The 19,068-nt window shown below is 43.0% G+C and overlaps 1 protein-coding gene across 1 annotated transcript in view; it reads right to left on the bottom strand.

The window, feature by feature from the left end:
• The window catches only part of LOC311228626 (disintegrin and metalloproteinase domain-containing protein 23-like), a 270,009-nt gene that overhangs the window by 200,376 nt on the left and 50,565 nt on the right, over window positions 1-19,068 (bottom strand). Inside the window, 2 exon segments of the mRNA XM_084314550.1 lie at window positions 8,981-9,044; window positions 11,069-11,151. Of these exon segments, the coding sequence (XP_084170676.1) occupies window positions 8,981-9,044; window positions 11,069-11,151 (147 nt within the window).

Here is a 19,068-nt window from a genome sequence, read left to right as displayed (position 1 = left end):
TGAAGCCCCTAATAGGGGGGGTGCCCGCCATTAGGGTGGGTCGGGGGGGCTCGGCCCTCCCTGTTCTGATGGTTTGTGGGGGGCTGTCAGCGGGGTGTATTTGTGGGCCGTTGGCTCTCGCTCGGCCTCCCTTGTGCAGAGAGCGATGCCGAGCGAGAGCGATACGATACAGAACGTTAGGTTATGACTATAACCAAGTTCTGTTAGTATAGCGACGCTCGGCATCCGACGCCGCTGCAGCCTTTGACCTCGCCTTGTGGCGAAAGCTTGGGAAGGAGGAGAGTGGGTGGCCCCACCCCTGCTTATATGGGTAAGCTGATAGGGGTGTGGTCAGACAAATATTGGGATTAAAGGTACATTGTGGTCTTTATTCAGTGCGCGTGCACGTATGCGAGATAGTGCAGAGAGCGATGCCGAGCGTCGCTATACTAACAGAACTTGGTTATAGTCATAACCTAACGTTAACTCTTTCAAAAAACCCTGACGCCAGTTCTTTTGTCGGCCAGTGATACGTCGGCAACGGCTACAGGCAAGCGGCGTGAGACGAGCTATGTTTCCTTATCTCGTGTGAGTGATGGGCTCTCCTTAAAAACAGGAAAGTCCTTGTATTCAGTAGCATATCCTCCACAGATAACCTGCATTAAGGGCAGTGCCTTGTGAAGATAAGGACTTCGCAGTACGGCGGGTGTTTGACAACAGCGGCGCCGCTACAGTTGTACGACGGTGGTTTTCGTAACCCTTTATTTCACAGGGCACGGTAATGTTGATGGAACCAGGAACCGCCGGTAGTGCGATAGTAAAGGGTTAACCTTCTGTAGTGTGGCAGTGGAAGGGTTAATGTCTGTAGGAAACATCCTCCTCAGCTGGCAGTGCTTAGAGGAAGCACTTCTGAGCGCTGGCCGTGGCTGCTGCCGGAGTGACGACTATTGAAAACTAGGGATGTCCGATATTATCGGCCGATATTGGCATTAAAATGTGATATCGGAAAATATCGGTATCGGTTTTCAATTTTTTTTTTTTTTTTTTACATTTCTATAACCTTTATTTACCCAGGCAAGCAAGTAAGAACAGATTCTGATTTTATTTATTGTCAAAAGTATGCATAATGTTGTGTTAATTCCACAACAAGAGATATGTAATGTTAACACTTTGATTGCCTAAGGCTAAATTCATGATATACCATAGGTTGCCAGCTCTATTTGTCTATGGAGAAGTTCCCCTTCTTTGCAGGGCTATAACTTTTTAAATTCTATTGCTAAATTGCCATTATTAGGGCCCATTCAATGTCCTATATGTATTGTTCAGGGTGTATGAACGTTAAACTTTTTCATTCACATAATCATACTAAAATATGATCTAAAGTATAAGTATGTTTTCATCTCTTTCTGCAGCTTTCTCCAGAACGTGATTTATAGCCCCAAATGCATTATATTGATGATCAAATACAGTTTGATAGCAATCGGCACAATATAAAAAAATCCAACTGGACGGACTTCTGGAAGTTACTACACGTCATCTGATGTTGACCGGATGGGCGAGGGGGCGTTTATAATTCCGTGGGCAGCGTTATACCATTCATCTAATGTGGGTCAAATGTTCATCATAGCAGTTAGTGTCGAACACGGAAATATTATACGCTAAAACTCACCCCAGTCTCCGCGGGCCGTTGGGCGATCAGCGTGGGGTAGACAGTTTTCCATTATGGGATGTAAAAATATCCGGTCCATTTCCAGCTTGTATAATAGTATATACGTCCAAATCATGTTGTTTATCGAGTTATTGGCAACGGATCGCTATGTATTGTGACGAGCTAGAGTGCCGGAACCTATACCGAGTGCCCGGAAGTAATATGGGTGAACAGCACATCGTCCAAGTAACTTCCTGTTTGGCGATTGCGCCGATCGGCCACCAGATGGCGCTCTTGAACCGCTAGAGGGTTCAGTGGGGCTTTTTGGTGGGTCTCAGGCCAGCGGATGGGAAATATGAATCCGATCACAGATTTTTGAAATATTGATATCAAAGACAAGTTACGGCGTCTTCGGCAACTTGAGCATGGCGGGGAAGGACGCCTAAACTCGTCTTCTGGCAGTTAAAGTGTTAATTACCTGAAATTATTCCGTTTTTTGGGGGGGAAACCCTGCATATATCGGTATCGGTTGATATCGGTATCGGAAATTAAGAGTTGGACAATATCGGTATATCGGTATCGGTAAAAAAGCCAATATCGAGCATCCCTATTGAAAACCCATCAGGACCTCTTTCGCTAAAAGTTTAAATATTTCCAACTCTCGTCTTTTACAGACTCTAGCAGCTGTTAGCCGGCGAAATCTGGCACACAATGTTCTGGTATCCCGTTCCCCACTGTATCCAACAAGGAGAGACACTACACAACTAAACCATATGTTATCTGTTCATTATAAAAAAGATTTACACTACATCCATACCTTATTTTTGCATAATTTTTTTTAAGTTAGCATTTTTGTACCTCATTGTTTACATTTTGTACTTTAGTTTGTATATTGTATATTTTGTATAGTGGTTGGACTTTATTAGTTTACTTATTTTTTACTGTATGAAGCACATTCTCAAACATTTCACTGTAATGTACATGTACTTTAGACGTGACAAATAAAACAAAACTTGAAACTTGAAATTTGAGAACCCTAGATATTTTTTACTTATTTCAAGAAATTTGGGAGACCCATGTTAGTGACCAGACACTCTATATCAGTGATGGCTGTTTACTGCAGAGGAGGGACTGGGAGACCCATGTTACTGACCAGACACTCTATATCAGTGATGACTGTTTACTGCAGAGCGGAGGGACTGGGAGACCCATGTTACTGACCAGACACTCTATATCAGTGATGGCTGTTTACTGCAGAGTGGAGGGACTGGGAGACCCATGTTACTGACCAGACACTATACTGTATCAGTGATGGCTGTTTACTGCAGAGTGGAGCGACTGGGAGGCCCATGTTACTGACCAGACACTCTATATCAGTGATGGCTATTGGAATGTAGAGCTATTTAACACGTATTTCAACAAAAAGAACACCACTTCCACCACCTTTAATTGACCTCTAATGTTTAGTTTAAAGAGGACATACAGGCGTTGTGGGAAATGGGTTTCTATTTTTGGCTAGTCTTGGGATTTGTCCGTCTGAAATGTTCTGTAGGGGCAGGGGTGTAAAAAGTACCCAGAAATTATACTGAAGTGAAAGTATGGGTACCGTCTCAAAATCGTACTCAAGTAAAAGTCAGAGTATCTGGCTAAAAACACACTTGAGTAAAAGTAAAAAAAAGTTTCTACTTTTAAATGTACTTAAGTACTAAAAAGTACTGTCTATTCTTATGATAGCAGGTGTTTAATCAAAGATTCCCGCCTTCTAGTCTTGCACAAGGACCAATCAGCATGGGTATGGGCGGGTTACATTTCCATTGATGGGGATTTGATTGGCTGTTTTTAAATAAAGCGCGGCCGCAGGATTAATAACGTTAACGTTAGTTCGGCCAGAGAAACAAATGTACTAATTACAATCGTTGGACCTGCGAGATTTGTACTTCGTAGGTCTGCATTTTAAATGTAAGGAGTAAAAAGTATGTTTTTTTTCTCTGAAATTGAATTGAGTAAAAGTACAAGTACAAGTATACAAACCTAATAATACTCGAGTAACGTACAAATCCCCCAAAACAGCATTTAAGTATTGTAACGAAGTACAATTACTCAAGTACTTTACAACCCCTGTGTAGGTGCTGGAGAGAGATGACAGAGGGAAGCCTTCAGATAAACAAGCCTAAACAAGCTGTTACTGTACAATTATTACTTTTTATGATTATGCAATGGATTATCTCTTGATGAATGTGCTCTCTAGAGCGCGGGGGAAACGCCACGTACAGCCACGGTTTGCAAAAGTTGTTTACTCTTGGGGTGTGGCGCAGCCAGGCAGGGAAGGAAATAATTAATAGAAAATTTGGTGTGTGCAAGAACCCAGCGGAACGATTGTGTTGATAGAAGGGAAGGGAGCGGTGCTGGAAACATTCATCACTGACAACAAGTCATGAGTACTTTCTTTGCGAACACACATGCTCCACAGATGCTCCGCAGCACAATAGTTGAGTTGGTTTTTATTAAGGCTGTCAAAGTTAACGCTGTATTAACGCGTTATCGCCCGATTCTATTAACGCCACAATTTTTTTAACTCACGATTAACAAAAAAATATATATATATATATAATTTTTTTTTGTTTTCTTTTTTTTTACTAGACTTCACCCAGGTGTATTATTGATGCTCTCATTGATACTATGTTTGTTTCTGAAGTGTGTGTGTGTGTGTGTGTGTGTGTGTGTGTGTGTGTGTGTGTGTGTGTGTGTGTGTGTGTGTGTGTGTGTGTGTGTGTGTGTGTGTGTGTGTGTGTGTGTGTGTGTGTGTGTGTGTGTGTGTGTGTGTGTGTGTGTGTGTGTGTGTGTGAGATATAGAGAGAGAGAGGGGGTGAGAGAGATGAGGAAGGGGCAAGAGAGAAAGAGAGCTGGGAGAGTGTGTGTGTGAGAGAGAGAGGGGGGGTGTGTGATTACTCAGCCCTTGTGTGGGTGAATGTAACAAGTTCCTAACGTTTTCTTTCCCCTATTATTTCATGCACACTTTATTCATTGTTTTAAATTATTATTTTGTGCATCACTCTGTTTTGAATTTGATGCAAATTTGCAATGCATGAGGGTCATCCTTTTGTGTTAAATGGCTGCATAAAGCAAGCATTTGTTGACTCGCATGTTGATAAGAGTATTAAAACTTGGAACTTAAAGAAGATCCGTTTAAGGTAAAAAAAAGCGATTAATTTGCGATTAATCGCGAGTTAACTATGGACAATCATGCGATTAATCGAGTTAAATATTTTAATCGATTGACAGCACTAGTTAAAATAATAGCTCTACATTCAGCCATAACTGATATAGAGGTGAGTTGGGTGACTTTGTTTTTGTTTTCAGTGGCTAGGACCTGGACCGGGTCCAAAGAAAGTACTTTACACACCGCTGCCTATCTATAGATGCAATAAATCGTGTCTAATACTGTGTTTAATATTTATCTAAAAAATCTTTTCTAAAAAAATTCAAATGTAAAAGATAAATTGTTACTAAATCATGTCTAAAATGTATAAGAAAATCATGCCAAGTCTTGGTACCGCCCCTGATCACCAGGTGGGGCTGATAGCTCATTTATTAATTTAATTTCCTGTATAAAAAAAGATGCAATTTCCTGTTGTAACTTGTGTTCATACTTGAAAAAGACCGGAAGGGTCGAAACGTTGTATCTGCTGCTATTATTTGTCACAATTAAAACACCTTGGAGCATCAAAAGTGAGTTGCGAGCCCCGCTTTGTTTCATGTACTACTGTTTTTACAGTTTGGCTCAGCACCAAGGAACGGAGGATGTGCGTTATTATTTTTTTCTAAATAAGTTGAAAAGATACATGATATGTCCCCTTTAACACATTAACTGCCACAGAGTTTGCCCCTCTCATACCACTCTCTGCCACCACTCTAAGCCTATGGAGATGTTTACCTTTGTTGTGAAGGGCCAGATTAAACTGAGAATCTACCTTTATTGTTTGATATACTTTGTATATTATTTATATATATACACGGAGTGTCCCTTTACCTGCGTTCAAACCAGAGTAATATTCGCTCTCCTATTGGACAGCGCCCCCAGGCGCCAGCGCGCAAGCCCCCAACGGCAGGTTCAAAGACAAGTGCAGGCATGTCGGAACATGCCCGGAGTCAGCGTAGTGATACCAGACAAGGACTGAGGTTGGGACTAGATATTCACTTAAGTATAAATACAGCGCAAGGTGCGCACACCGGGCTTAGCTTAGCTTCGTGTCTTCGTTCAGTACCTTACCCACCTTCACCACGAGTCAACGTGCAGTGAAGTGAGCAACCTTGCGTCTAACAGAGCATTGAGAACCGCGTGCGAATAGAATGGTAAAAGTGTCAGAGTTTAATGAAGTAACGTTGAGTTCGACTTAATCTAATGTGAAGTGAATAGTCGTTCATTTATTGTATATCGTGCGGCCATAGTTCGTTCGTGTGTAGCATTACCCAGCGGTTCGTCGTGTCTTTAGCTAGTGTACTTAACCAGGGTGTGTGGCCTAAATACGTCGCCCACACCCGAGGAGTCCTAGGCGGAGAACCGTTGGACATGTACACAGGAGAATCGGCGTCGGCGATTGCAGAACCATTACTGGTTGGATTATATTGATTTGGAACGTGGTACCCGGAGAAGAGCATCGTTGATTTCCACTATCGTTTGGGATTCAACCTCGTGAGGATTACAACTCGGGCCGGCCTCGTGGACGGAGGCTGGCTAGCTGTCATCAATGCTGTCGAGCATTTGGATTACAATTATTACTTTGCTGCTGATCAAGGGAGTTTACAAGGACCGACTCCTGTACCTGGAGTCTCTTTATTCCTCATTGAATCAGACGGAGTACCCGAACATTCCTCTACCCTCCAGGCCTTACACCCCCGGAGGGAACCCATTGTCTCCAGGCGGTACCAGTGTTGCCCTATCTAGTTGCTACTATACGACAGGTGGTGTCAACTTAGACCCATCGTAGGATTCCTGCTATTCTTAGTGACTCATGCTATTGACTGACTTTACGTATATTCTTCGCCATACAAGCGTGACCCTAATTCTCATTCTGTAACCTAACGTTGCCTAATAATAATAAATTACCCTCAAATACTATTTCTTTGTCAATGCCGTGTTCTTGTGGGTGTTCACCATCTATATTTGATGTACTGTCTGGCCAGTAATTAAAGTACATAACTAGCAGTGGTTTAATCTATCACAATCTTTAATACAGTCAGGGTTTTGTAACCCCTCAGTTACACCTTCTTTGCAGGGCTATAACTTTTTAAATTGTATTGCTAAATTGACATTACTATGGCTCATTCAACGTCGATTATCTATCGTTCAGGATGTAGGAACGTTATACTTTTTCATTCATAGATTCATACGAAAATACCGTCTAGAATATAAATATGTTTTTATCGTTTTCTGCAGTAATTCCTAGAACGTGAGTTATAGGCATAAACGCATATATAGATTATCAACTGCCGTTTGTTGCCAATACACGCTATATTAAAAATTTCAACTGTACATGATCCTAAACGTTATGACTGATCATGCGCGGATGAACGGGGGGGGGGGGGGTCGTTTATAATTCCGTGATCATCAGTAAATGCTTTATGTAGTATGGGTGATATATTGACCAGAGCAGTTTGCATTAATAATAATAAACAATCATGCTGAAAATGCAGTCAGTGTCCTCTTACCGTTCGCCGATGAGACTGGAGGAAAAAGATCCCACTTATTTGACGTGGATCGCCTAGATCCATTTCCCGTTTGTATAATAATACTAAATGCCCAAATCATATAGATTATTGAGTTATGGCAGCGATCCATATGTACGATGTGTGTCTAGAGTCCCGCATCAATATGTGAGTGCTGGACGCATTTCCCCGGTACACGGAGATCACCAGAGATCCATTTCCGGTTGTAACTCGCCCGATCACCACCAGGCGGCAGTATTGAAGTGTTGCAGAGTTGTGCAGGCTCCCACTGTATCAGCCGAGGCTGGGTGAGGGCATTCTGAATACCATGGCGAAAAAATTTAATATGATCTCAATAACGTCATACGCCGTGGAATGGCAGAATTAGCATGACCTTGAAACACGTTGTACAACGTTTTGGCGCAGGATGTGTTAAAGGGTACGTCCTTTAGTCCTGGACCCCTAGCTATTAGGGGTGGAACGGTACGCATTCAAACCGTACACCGTTCGGTACGACCTCCACGGTTCGGGGCATGTGTGTATTGTTCGGTTATAACGTTAGCCGCAAGATAACTAGCGTTAGCCGCAAGCTAACCGTGGAGTCACTTCGCTGTGTTCCATTAGTTCCATTAGTGGGGAAGGGGGGGTATATTGACGAGGCTTGACAACAGAGGTTCAAAGATAACTTCACATTTATTGGCTGTTGATTTATATTATATCATCAGGGCTTCTCCTTCCAACGCAGTGTTACTGTTGACTATTTACTTCCTCGTGTGACGTCACTTCAGATACGGCTACCAGGACACTCAAATAGCAAAAGCGAGTCAATTAGGTATCATGCAGTGAAAAGCGGCATAAGAGAATACTTCATAATGTTTCATGCAATTAAAAAGTTAATATTATATTTAGTACACATGATTTATTTATTTTAAATAACAGTGACTTTTCCTTTTTGATAAGAAAGTCTAGTGCTGGTTGAGCATATTCATACTTTATGTTGATGGCCTTTGTCTATAATGTTGCCACAAGGTTTAATTATTTTGTTTGTTTGCACTAAGATAATACTTTGACAAATGTTGCCTATATTTTTCAGTCAGTTTGGTCTTTGTGTGCCAAACATTATTATTATTATTATTTTTACCAAATAAATGAGAAGCATGTTTAAATCAGCAATGCCTCCCCTCTCTCTCCTAGCTCTAACCGTCACTGTCAAAATAATGTGCCTGATGTCAAACTGCCTCATTCTTTCAGTTTTTGCATGACTACGTCCTTGAGAATAACTGAAAAGTTGGATTATTTTTAGGCTATATATCTTCTGCTGATGTATGGTATTTTTGGAGTGTTACATTAAAAAAATAAAAAAATAAAACGTATATCGAACCGAACCGAAAACCGCGATACGAACCGTAGATTTTGTGAACCGTTCCACCCCTACTATGTCCCCTTTAAAGGGTACGTCCAGTCCTGGACCCCTATTGTTTATTTCCTGCGCAACAGTAATCTTGTTGAGTGAGAAAGGAGCCAACCTCTCGACGACATCACTGATGATCAGGAACTAGAGCCATGGGTCCAGGATTCTGAACTTACCCTGTAAAGCAGCTCGATCTCGCTTCAAATATTTATAAAAAAAAACAACAAACAACTTACGATTGAGTGAGCCTGTTGTGAGGGCTCAATAAGATACACATAGACGCCATCGTCAAACATCCCACTGTTGGAGGAGGGAGAGAGAGAGGGGGGGGGGGGGGGGGAGAAGCCAGTTAATGCTGAGTCAATAGGAGCTGCATATTGTGAAATTGATTGATTGATTGATTGATTGATTGAAAACTTTATCAACAGATTGCAGAATGGGTACAATACAGTACAGCTTAATAGTACACACAATTGTTAAGGGGATGCAGACCAGAGAAAGACTTTCGTCTTGTTTACATCAGGGTCCCCCCATTTTCAATTCATCATGTACGGTGATGTGCATAATAATCATAATAATCATAACTACCTACCTCCTACTGTAGTCTACCCATATAACTCTCTATGATAGCATTCTGATTCAGATTCAGATTCAGATGTTCAGATTCAGGTTATTTTTTATTGTCACAGCTTCTTTAAATGTACATACATTCAGAAAAATGTATGTATTTTTCCCGGCTCCTCAACCGTAGTATATTTGTAGACAACAATACACAACGATCTATACACACTATACAATACAAGGTAAATGTTTTTAAGGTAAAAAACAGTGGATAAAATATAAAAATATAAAATATATTGTAGAATAGTGCTGCATATACTGTATTATATACATTTATATTTACTGCATAATATATCCATATCTGTCTGAATACACCTGCATATAATCCTTTTATATACATACTTATACACCTGCATATGAACCATATTACTCTGCATGATAGCGTGTACATTAATTCTGTATATACAGTAGGGCTGTCCCCGACTAAGGATTTGGATGGTCGACTATGATTGGCCAAAATTTGCCGTTAGTCGACTATTGGTCGACAACAAAAAAAAAATAGTATAATACAGTATATATATTTTTTGTATCATTCCATTTGGGCTGTGGGGGGTGCTTAATGTCTGAAGGAGTCGACTGAAGGCTTCTTGTCCTCTGCAAAAGCATGCAATTGGTCCACTGATGGATACATCTTGATATTTGTCTAGTCTAGTGTGTTCATTAGATGGGTGAAATCCTCTTTCAGTGCCTCTGTACCTGTTTTTGTAGGCAGTTAGCCTCTGGTATGCATGCCATTAGCGTTAGCCATGTGTCTAGGCCTCTTTTCTTTTGGAAAGAATGATAAAAAAAAGAAAAAAGAAAAAAGAATGATTATTTTTTCTTTTTTTGTATTCGACTAAGAGGTTGGCTAGTCGACTACAGCTCCTTTCGACCGATTAGTCGACTAATCGACTAATAGGGGTCAGCCCTAATATACTGTATGCATATTTATTCTTACCATATATATATCTACATATGTCTGTACATGCCTGCATATAATCCTTTTTACATATCTGTAGATAGTGATACTATATCTATATTTGTACATATCCTTTACCTACTCTTACTAGTTACGCTGCTGGCCAGTATGACTTACTACCGTAGTGTATTTATAGTGTATTTTTATTAATACTACAATAGCACTATTACTCAGTAGTATTTATTTGTATATTTTGTACCCAGTTTAATCACCTGTACATTGTATGTTACTGTTGCATTTTACTGTTACATTGTCACTCTGGTTGGAGGCCAAACGTCTTCTCGTTGTACTGTACCTGTGCTGCATGATGACAATGTGTATCCCAAGGTTCAAAACAAATATGGGCAATGTTCTTTTAAATTCTGGGGAACCACAAACTGGAATTTGCTACCTTCACAGCTAAAATGCATCAGTAGCCGACACAATTTTAAGAAAAAAGTCAAATCATGGCTCCTCGACAATGTCAAAAACTAGATTTTAAAATGCATGACATTTTTTTGTCTGATACATTGTTGTCTGTGGCTACGTTTGTACTGCTTTTAAAATGTACACGTCTATGTAGTTTGTCAAATTGTTATTTGTGGTCATGTTTTGTATTTGCTTGTCTGTCTGAGACCAAGGACCACAATGGAAATAAGTCTTGACTTTTTTGTGTAGCATCCTTGATGTTAAATAATCAAATCAAATTTTTAATCTAATCTAATCTAATTGTGCCACATGCTGTGGTCGGTCTGTGTTGACTCACTGCAGGCCGTTGCAAGTGGACAAGGCCGCGCGGGACTCCGCCTTCCCCCTCACCTGGCCGTGGTAGTAGCAGTGCTCGCCGCCCTGGTCGAGGAAAGACGCCATAGTCACTGCTTCTGTCATGAAACTCATAACTACAATAATACACACAATATGAATATATGAATACATGTTATTCCTGTCCCCCGGGGGACACGTCAGTCAATATCTGTGACAGTGTCCTGCTGTCTCTCAAAAAAACAAGGGAGAACGGAGGGTGAATGGAGGGAGAGCAGAGAGAGAACAGAGAGAGAACAGAGGGAGAACAGAGAGAGAACAGAGGGAGAACAGAGAGAGAACAGAGAGAGAACAGAGGGAGAACAGAGGGAGAACAGAGGGAGAACAGAGAGAGAGAACAGAGGGAGAACAGAGAGAGAACAGAGGGAGAACAGAGGGAGAACAGAGGGAGAACAGAGGGAGAACAGAGAGAGAACAGAGGGAGAACAGAGAGAGAACAGAGAGAGAACAGAAGGAGAACAGAGAGAGAACAGAGGGGGAACAGAGAGAGAACAGAGAGAGAACAGAGGGAGAACAGAGGGAGAACAGAGGGAGAACAGAGAGAGAACAGAGGGAGAACAGAGAGAGAACAGAGGGAGAACAGAGGGAGAACAGAGGGAGAACAGAGGGAGAACAGAGAGAGAACAGAGAGAGAACAGAGGGAGAACAGAGAGAGAACAGAGAGAGAACAGAGAGAGAACAGAGGGAGAACAGAGGGAGAACAGAGAGAGAACAGAGAGAGAACAGAGAGAGAACAGAGGGAGAACAGATGGAGAACAGAGAGAACAGAGAGAGAACAGAGGGAGAACAGAGAGAGAACAGAGAGAGAAGAGAGAGAGAACAGAGAGAGAACAGAGGGAGAACAGAGGGAGAACAGAGGGAGAACAGAGAGAACAGAGAGAGAACAGAGAGAGAACAGAGAGTGAACAGAGAGAGAACAGAGGGAGAACAGAGAGTGAACAGAGAGAGAACAGAGAGAGAACAGAGAGAGAACAGAGAGAGAGAACAGAGAGAACAGAGGGAGAACAGAGAGAGAACAGAGAGAGAACAGAGAGAACAGAGAGAGAACAGAGAGAGAACATAGAGAGAACAGAGGGAGAACAGAGAGAGAACAGAGAGAGAACAGAGAGAGAACAGAGAGAGACCAGAGGGAAAACAGAGAGAGAACAGAGAGAACAGAGGGAGAACAGAGAGAGAACAGAGAGAGAGAACAGAAAGAGAGAGAACAGAGAGAGAACAGAGGGAGAACAGAGAGAGAACAGAGGGAGAACAGAGAGAGAACAGAGAGAGAACAGAGGGAGAACAGAGAGAGAACAGAGGGAGAACAGAGAGAGAACAGAGAGAGAACAGAGGGAGAACAGAGGGAGAACAGAGGGAGAACAGAGAGAGAACAGAGGGAGAACAGAGAGAGAACAGAGGGAGAACAGAGGGAGAACAGAGGGAGAACAGAGGGAGAACAGAGAGAGAACAGAGAGAGAGAACAGAGGGAGAACAGAGAGAGAACAGAGAGAGAACAGAGAGAGAACAGAGGGAGAACAGAGAGAGAACAGAGAGAGAACAGAGAGAGAACAGAGAGAACAGAGAGAGAACAGAGTGAACAGAGAGAGAACAGAGGGAGAACAGAGAGTGAACAGAGAGAGAACAGAGGGAGAACAGAGAGAGAACAGAGAGAGAGAACAGAGAGAACAGAGGGAGAACAGAGAGAGAACAGAGAGCACAGAGAGAGAACAGAGGGAGAACAGAGGGAGAACAGAGGGAGAACAGAGAGAGAACAGAGAGAACAGAGGGAGAACAGAGAGAGAACAGAGAGAGAACAGAGAGTGAACAGAGAGAGAACAGAGGGAGAACAGGGAGTGAAGAGAGAGAGAACAGAGGGAGAACAGAGAGAGAACAGAGAGAGAACAGAGAGAGAGAACAGAGAGAACAGAGGGAGAACAGAGAAAGAACAGAGAGAACAGAGAGAGAACAGAGAGAACAGAGAGAGAACAGAGAGAGAACAGAGGGAGAACAGAGAGAGAACAGAGAGAGAACAGAGAGAGAACAGAGGGAGAACAGAGAGAGAACAGAGAGAGAACAGAGAGAACAGAGGGAGAACAGAGAGAGAACAGAGAGAGAGAACAGAGAGAGAGAGAACAGAGAGAGAACAGAGGGAGAACAGAGAGAACAGGTGGAGAACAGAGAGATAACAGAGGGAGAACAGAGAGAGAACAGAGAGAGAACAGAGGGAGAACAGAGATAGAACAGAGGGAGAACAGAGAGAGAACAGAGAGAGAACAGAGGGAGAACAGAGAGATAACAGAGAGAGAACAGAGAGAGAACAGAGGGAGAACAGAGAGAGAACAGAGAGAACAGAGAGAGAACAGAGGGAGAACAGAGGGAGAACAGAGAGATAACAGAGAGAGAACAGAGGGAGAACAGAGAGAGAACAGAGGGAGAACAGAGAGAGAACAGAGGGAGAACAGAGGGAGAACAGAGGGAGAACAGAGAGAGAACAGAGAGAGAACAGAGGGAGAACAGAGAGAGAGCAGAGAGAGAACAGAGGGAGAACAGAGAGAGAACAGAGAGAGAACAGAGAGAGAACAGAGGGAGAACGGAGGGAGAACAGAGAGAGAACAGATAGAGAACAGAGATAACAGAGAGAGAACAGAGGGAGAACAGAGGGAGAACAGAGAGATAACAGAGAGATAACAGAGAGAGAACACAGAGAGAGAACAGAGAGAGAACAGAGGGAGAACAGAGAGAGAACAGAGAGAGAACAGAGAGAGAACAGAGGGAGAACGGAGGGAGAACAGAGAGAGAACAGAGAGAGAACAGAGAGAACAGAGAGAGAACAGAGGGAGAACAGAGGGAGAACAGAGAGATAACAGAGAGATAACAGAGAGAGAACAGAGGGAGAACAGAGAGAGAACAGAGAGAGAACAGAGAGAACAGAGGGAGAACAGAGAGAGAACAGAGAGAGAACAGAGAGAGAACAGAGAGAGAACAGAGGGAGAACAGAGGGAGAACAGAGAGAGAACAGAGAGAGAACAGAGGGAGAACAGAGAGAGAACAGAGAGAGAACAGAGATAGAACACAGAGAGAGAACAGAGAGAGAACAGAGGGAGAACAGAGAGAGAACAGAGAGAGAACAGAGGGAGAACAGAGAGAGAACAGAGAGAGAACAGAGAGAGAGAACACAGAGAGATAACAGAGAGAGAACAGAGGGAGAACAGAGAGAGAACAGAGAGAGAACAGAGGGAGAACAGAGAGAGAACAGAGAGAGAACAGAGGGAGAACAGAGAGAGAACAGAGAGAGAACAGAGGGAGAACAGAGAGAGAACAGAGGGAGAACAGAGAGAGAACAGAGGGAGAACAGAGAGAGAACAGAGAGAGAACAGAGAGTGAACAGAGAGATAACAGAGAGATAACAGAGAGATAACAGAGGGAGGACAGAGAGAGAACAGAGAGAGAACAGAGAGAGAACAGAGGGAGAACAGAGGGAGAACAGAGAGATAACAGAGAGAGAACAGAGGGAGAACAGAGAGAGAACAGAGAGAGAACAGAGGGAGAACGGAGGGAGAACAGAGGGAGAACAGAGAGAGAACAGAGAGAGAACAGAGGGAGAACAGAGAGAGAACAGAGAGAACAGAGAGAGAACAGAGAGAACAGAAAGATAACAGAGAGAGAACAGAGAGAGAAAAGAGGGAGAACAGAGAGAGAACAGAGGGAGAACAGAGAGAGAACAGAGGGAGAACAGAGAACAGAGGGAGAACGGAGAGAGAACAGAGAGAGAACAGAGAGAGAACAGAGGGAGAACAGAGAGAGAACAGAGAGAGAACAGAGGGAGAACAAAGAGAACAGAGATAGAACAGAGGGAGAACAGAGAGAGAACAGAAAGAGAACAGAAAGAGAACAGAGAGAGAACAGAGGGAGAACAGAGAGAGAACAGAGAGAGAACAGAGGGAGAACAGAGAGAGAACAGAGAGAGAACAGAGAGAGAACAGAGGGAGAACAGAGAGAACAGAGGGAGACCAGAGAGAGAACAGAGAGAGAACAGAGGGAGAACAGAGGGAGAACAGAGAGAGAACAGAGGGAGAACAGAGAGAGAACAGAGAGAGAACAGAGGGAGAACAGAGAGATAACAGAGAGAGAACAGAGGGAGAACAGAGAGAGAACAGAGAGAGAACAGAGGGAGAACAGGGGGAGAACAGAGAGAGAACAGAGAGAGAACAGAGAGAGAACAGAGGGAGAACAGAGAGATAACAGAGAGAGAACAGAAGGAGAACAGAGAGAGAACAGAGAGAGAACAGAGGGAGAACAGAGAGAGAACAGAGAGAGAACAGAGAGAGAACAGAGAGAACAGAGGGAGAACAGAGAGAGAACAGAGAGAGAACAGAGGGAGAACAGAGAGAGAACAGAGAGAGAACAGAGGGAGAACAGAGAGAGAACAGAGGGAGAACAGAGGGAGAACAGAGAGATAACAGAGAGAGAACAGAGGGAGAACAGAGGGAGAACAGAGAGAGAACAGAGAGAGAACAGAGGGAGAACAGAGAGAGAACAGAGAGAGAACAGAGGGAGAACAGAGAGAGAGCAGAGAGAGAACAGAGGGAGAACAGAGAGAGAACAGAGAAAGAACAGAGAGAGAACAGAGGGAGAACGGAGGGAGAACAGAGAGAGAACAGAGAGAGAACAGAGAGAACAGAGAGAGAACAGAGGGAGAACAGAGGGAGAACAGAGAGATAACAGAGAGATAACAGAGAGAGAACAGAGGGAGAACAGAGAGAGAACAGAGAGAGAACAGAGAGAGAACAGAGAGAACAGAGAGAGAACAGAGAGAGAACAGAGGGAGAACAAAGAGAACAGAGAAAGAACAGAGGGAGAACAGAGAGAGAACAGAAAGATAACAGAAAGAGAACAGAGAGAGAACAGAGGGAGAACAGAGGGAGAACAGAGAGAGAACAGAGAGAGAACAGAGGGAGAACAGAGAGAGAACAGAGAGAGAACAGAGAGAGAGAACACAGAGAGAGAACAGAGGGAGAACAGAGAGAGAACAGAGAGAGAACAGAGGGAGAACAGAGAGAGAACAGAGAGAGAACAGAGGGAGAACAGAGAGAGAACAGAGAGAGAACACAGAGAGATAACAGAGAGAGAACAGAGGGAGAACAGAGAGAGAACAGAGAGAGAACAGAGGGAGAACAGAGAGAGAACAGAGGGAGAACAGAGAGAGAACAGAGAGAGAACAGAGAGAGAACAGAGGGAGAACAGAGAGAACAGAGGGAGACCAGAGAGAGAACAGAGAGAGAACAGAGGGAGAACAGAGGGAGAACAGAGAGAGAACAGAGAGATAACAGAGAGAGAACAGAGAGAATAGAGGGAGAACAGAGAGAGAACAGAGAGAGAACAGAGGGAGAACAGAGAGAGAACAGAGGGAGAACAGAGGGAGAACAGAGATAGAACAGAGGGAGAACAGAGAGAGAACAGAGGGAGAACAGAGGGAGAACAGAGAGATAACAGAGAGATAACAGAGAGAGAACAGAGGGAGAACAGAGGGAGAACAGAGAGAGAACAGAGAGAGAACAGAGGGAGAACAGAGAGAAAACAGAGAGAGAGAACAGAGAGATAACAGAGGGAGAACAGAGAGAGAACAGAGAGAGAGAACAGAGAGAGAACAGAGGGAGAACAGAGGGATAACAGAGAGATAACAGAGAGAACAGAGGGAGAACAGAGCGAGAACAGAGAGAGAACAGAGGGAAAACAGAGGGAGAACAGAGAGAAAAGAGAGAGAACAGAGAGAGAACAGAGAGAGAACAGAGGGAGAACAGAGAGAGAACAGAGGGAGAACAGAGGGAGAACAGAGGGAGAACAGAGAGAGAACAGAGAGAGAACAGAGGGAGAACAGAGAGAGAACAGAGAGAGAACAGAGGGAGAACAGAGAGAGAACAGAGGGAGAACAGAGAGAGAACAGAGGGAGAACAGAGAGAGAACAGAGAGAACATAGGGAGAACAGAGAGAGAACAGAGGGAGAACAGAGAGAGAACAGAGAGAGAACATAGGGAGAACAGAGAGAGAACAGAGGGAGAACAGAGAGAGAACAGAGAGAGAACAGAGGGATAACAGAGAGAGAACAGAGGGAGAGCAGACAGACATGTTATCAATATCAGAATATAAATGTCTTTTTGGTGAGAATTCAACTTAACTTTTTTTTTTTTCACAAAGCCAGAGTCACTGTCTGACCCCCAGATGTTACAGTACATCTGGGTGACATCACACATTTGAGGGCTCTCTCTCTTTGATTTCCAGTGTTGGGGGGGGGGGGGGGGGGGGGGTGGTGCATGTTGACAAATATTGATGTGTCCTTGGTCATAGGATCACCATATGTGAATGTGTTAGAATAGGTCATATTCCCCTTTAATTCATTCCTGCTTGAGGAAATGCATGGCCCATGGGCTCTGTAGAATCCATTCACACAAATGGATTATCATAAAACTATAATTTAATTAGGGATGTCCCCGATTGCGTTCTTTTTGGCCCAGATCCCGATCCGGGTCATTTAATATTGAGTATCTGCAGACACCGAGTCCCGATCCAATATTAGTATTTTTCTAGATAATACAGCCCTTAACCCTTTCACTACCACACGGCAAAGGCTTAACCCTTTCACTACCACACTACAGAAGGTTAACCCTTTCACTACCACACTACCAAAGGGGTAACCATTTCACTGCAACAATACAGGTTAACCCTTTCACTACCACACGACAAAATGGTTAACCCTTTCACTACGACACTACAGAAGGTTAACCCTTTCACTACCACACTACAGACGGTTAACCTGTTGACTGCCCTAAGATCATGTGAAAGTTGAAATCATATCACGGCACTGAAAACTGGAATTTGTGACTCGATCTTTAATCGTAGAAATCTTGATTGTCTCACTTCTTCTTATTTTTTAAACCGCCGCGCCCCCAAACCCGTGTACAGAGCGGCCGGCAGGTCCGAGTCCATCTGGTGCTGAACGCAGAACAAATGTTTAGTAATATGGCATCGAGCGACAGCTCTAGGTTGGGCCTAAAAAAAATTATGGTTTGTTTCCGGTTGCCGACCGACCCTGCCGATTTATGTGCGACCCAATATATTTTATGAGTTTAAAAAAATAAATAAAAATAAATAAAAAAATAATAAAAATTATCAATTTTTCTTTTGTTTTTATAAAGTTTCATAGAAATCTTAGTCAAACCTTTAGTATTATGGATATTAAACATGCTGGCAGAGTACATGCATCCATGTTGTTGTGAACATTTTAATTAAATAAAGAAATTCTGTATCCATAGTCGCCGTGGGAAAGAATAAAATAAAAAATTAAATAAAATAAATTCCCTACCTACCCATGGCCTTAACTGACAACCAACAGGAAACAAACAATATTTTTTGTTATGCCTTGTTATTGTTTGAGAGATTGTTTTGACCCGTCGCCACGGGATGCTTGTTTTACACGGGATGCTTGTTTTACACGGGATGCTTGTTTTACACGGGATGCTTGTTTTACACAGGATGCTTGTTTTACATGGGATGCTTGTTTTACACGGGATGCTTGTTTTACACGGGCTGCTTTCCACATGGCTCACAGGAAGCGGGATAACCACCCCCTGTGGCCCTATCTGTGACATCATCGACCAGCCCTATCTGTGACATCATCGAGCAGCCCTATCTGTGACATCATCAACCAGCCCTATCTGTGACATCATCGACCAGCCCTATCTGTGACATCATCAACCAGCCCTATCTGTGACATCATCGACCAGCCCTATCTGTGACATCATCGACCAGCCCTATCTGACAAAAATCTATAAAAAAAAAATTCAATTTAAATTCTCTGCTCATATTATGCCTATGTCTGTTTTATGTCTACATTACTGTTGTGAAGCACTTTGGTTTGCAATTATTGCATGAAAGGTGCTATACAAATAAAGTGTATCATTATTATTA

Source organism: Notolepis coatsorum, assembly GCF_963971535.1.
Source record: "Notolepis coatsorum genome assembly, chromosome: 5".
NCBI classification, from domain to species: domain Eukaryota; kingdom Metazoa; phylum Chordata; class Actinopteri; order Aulopiformes; family Paralepididae; genus Notolepis; species Notolepis coatsorum.
Note: the sequence above shows the minus strand (reverse complement) of the source record. Positions and strands in the feature narration are given on the sequence as shown.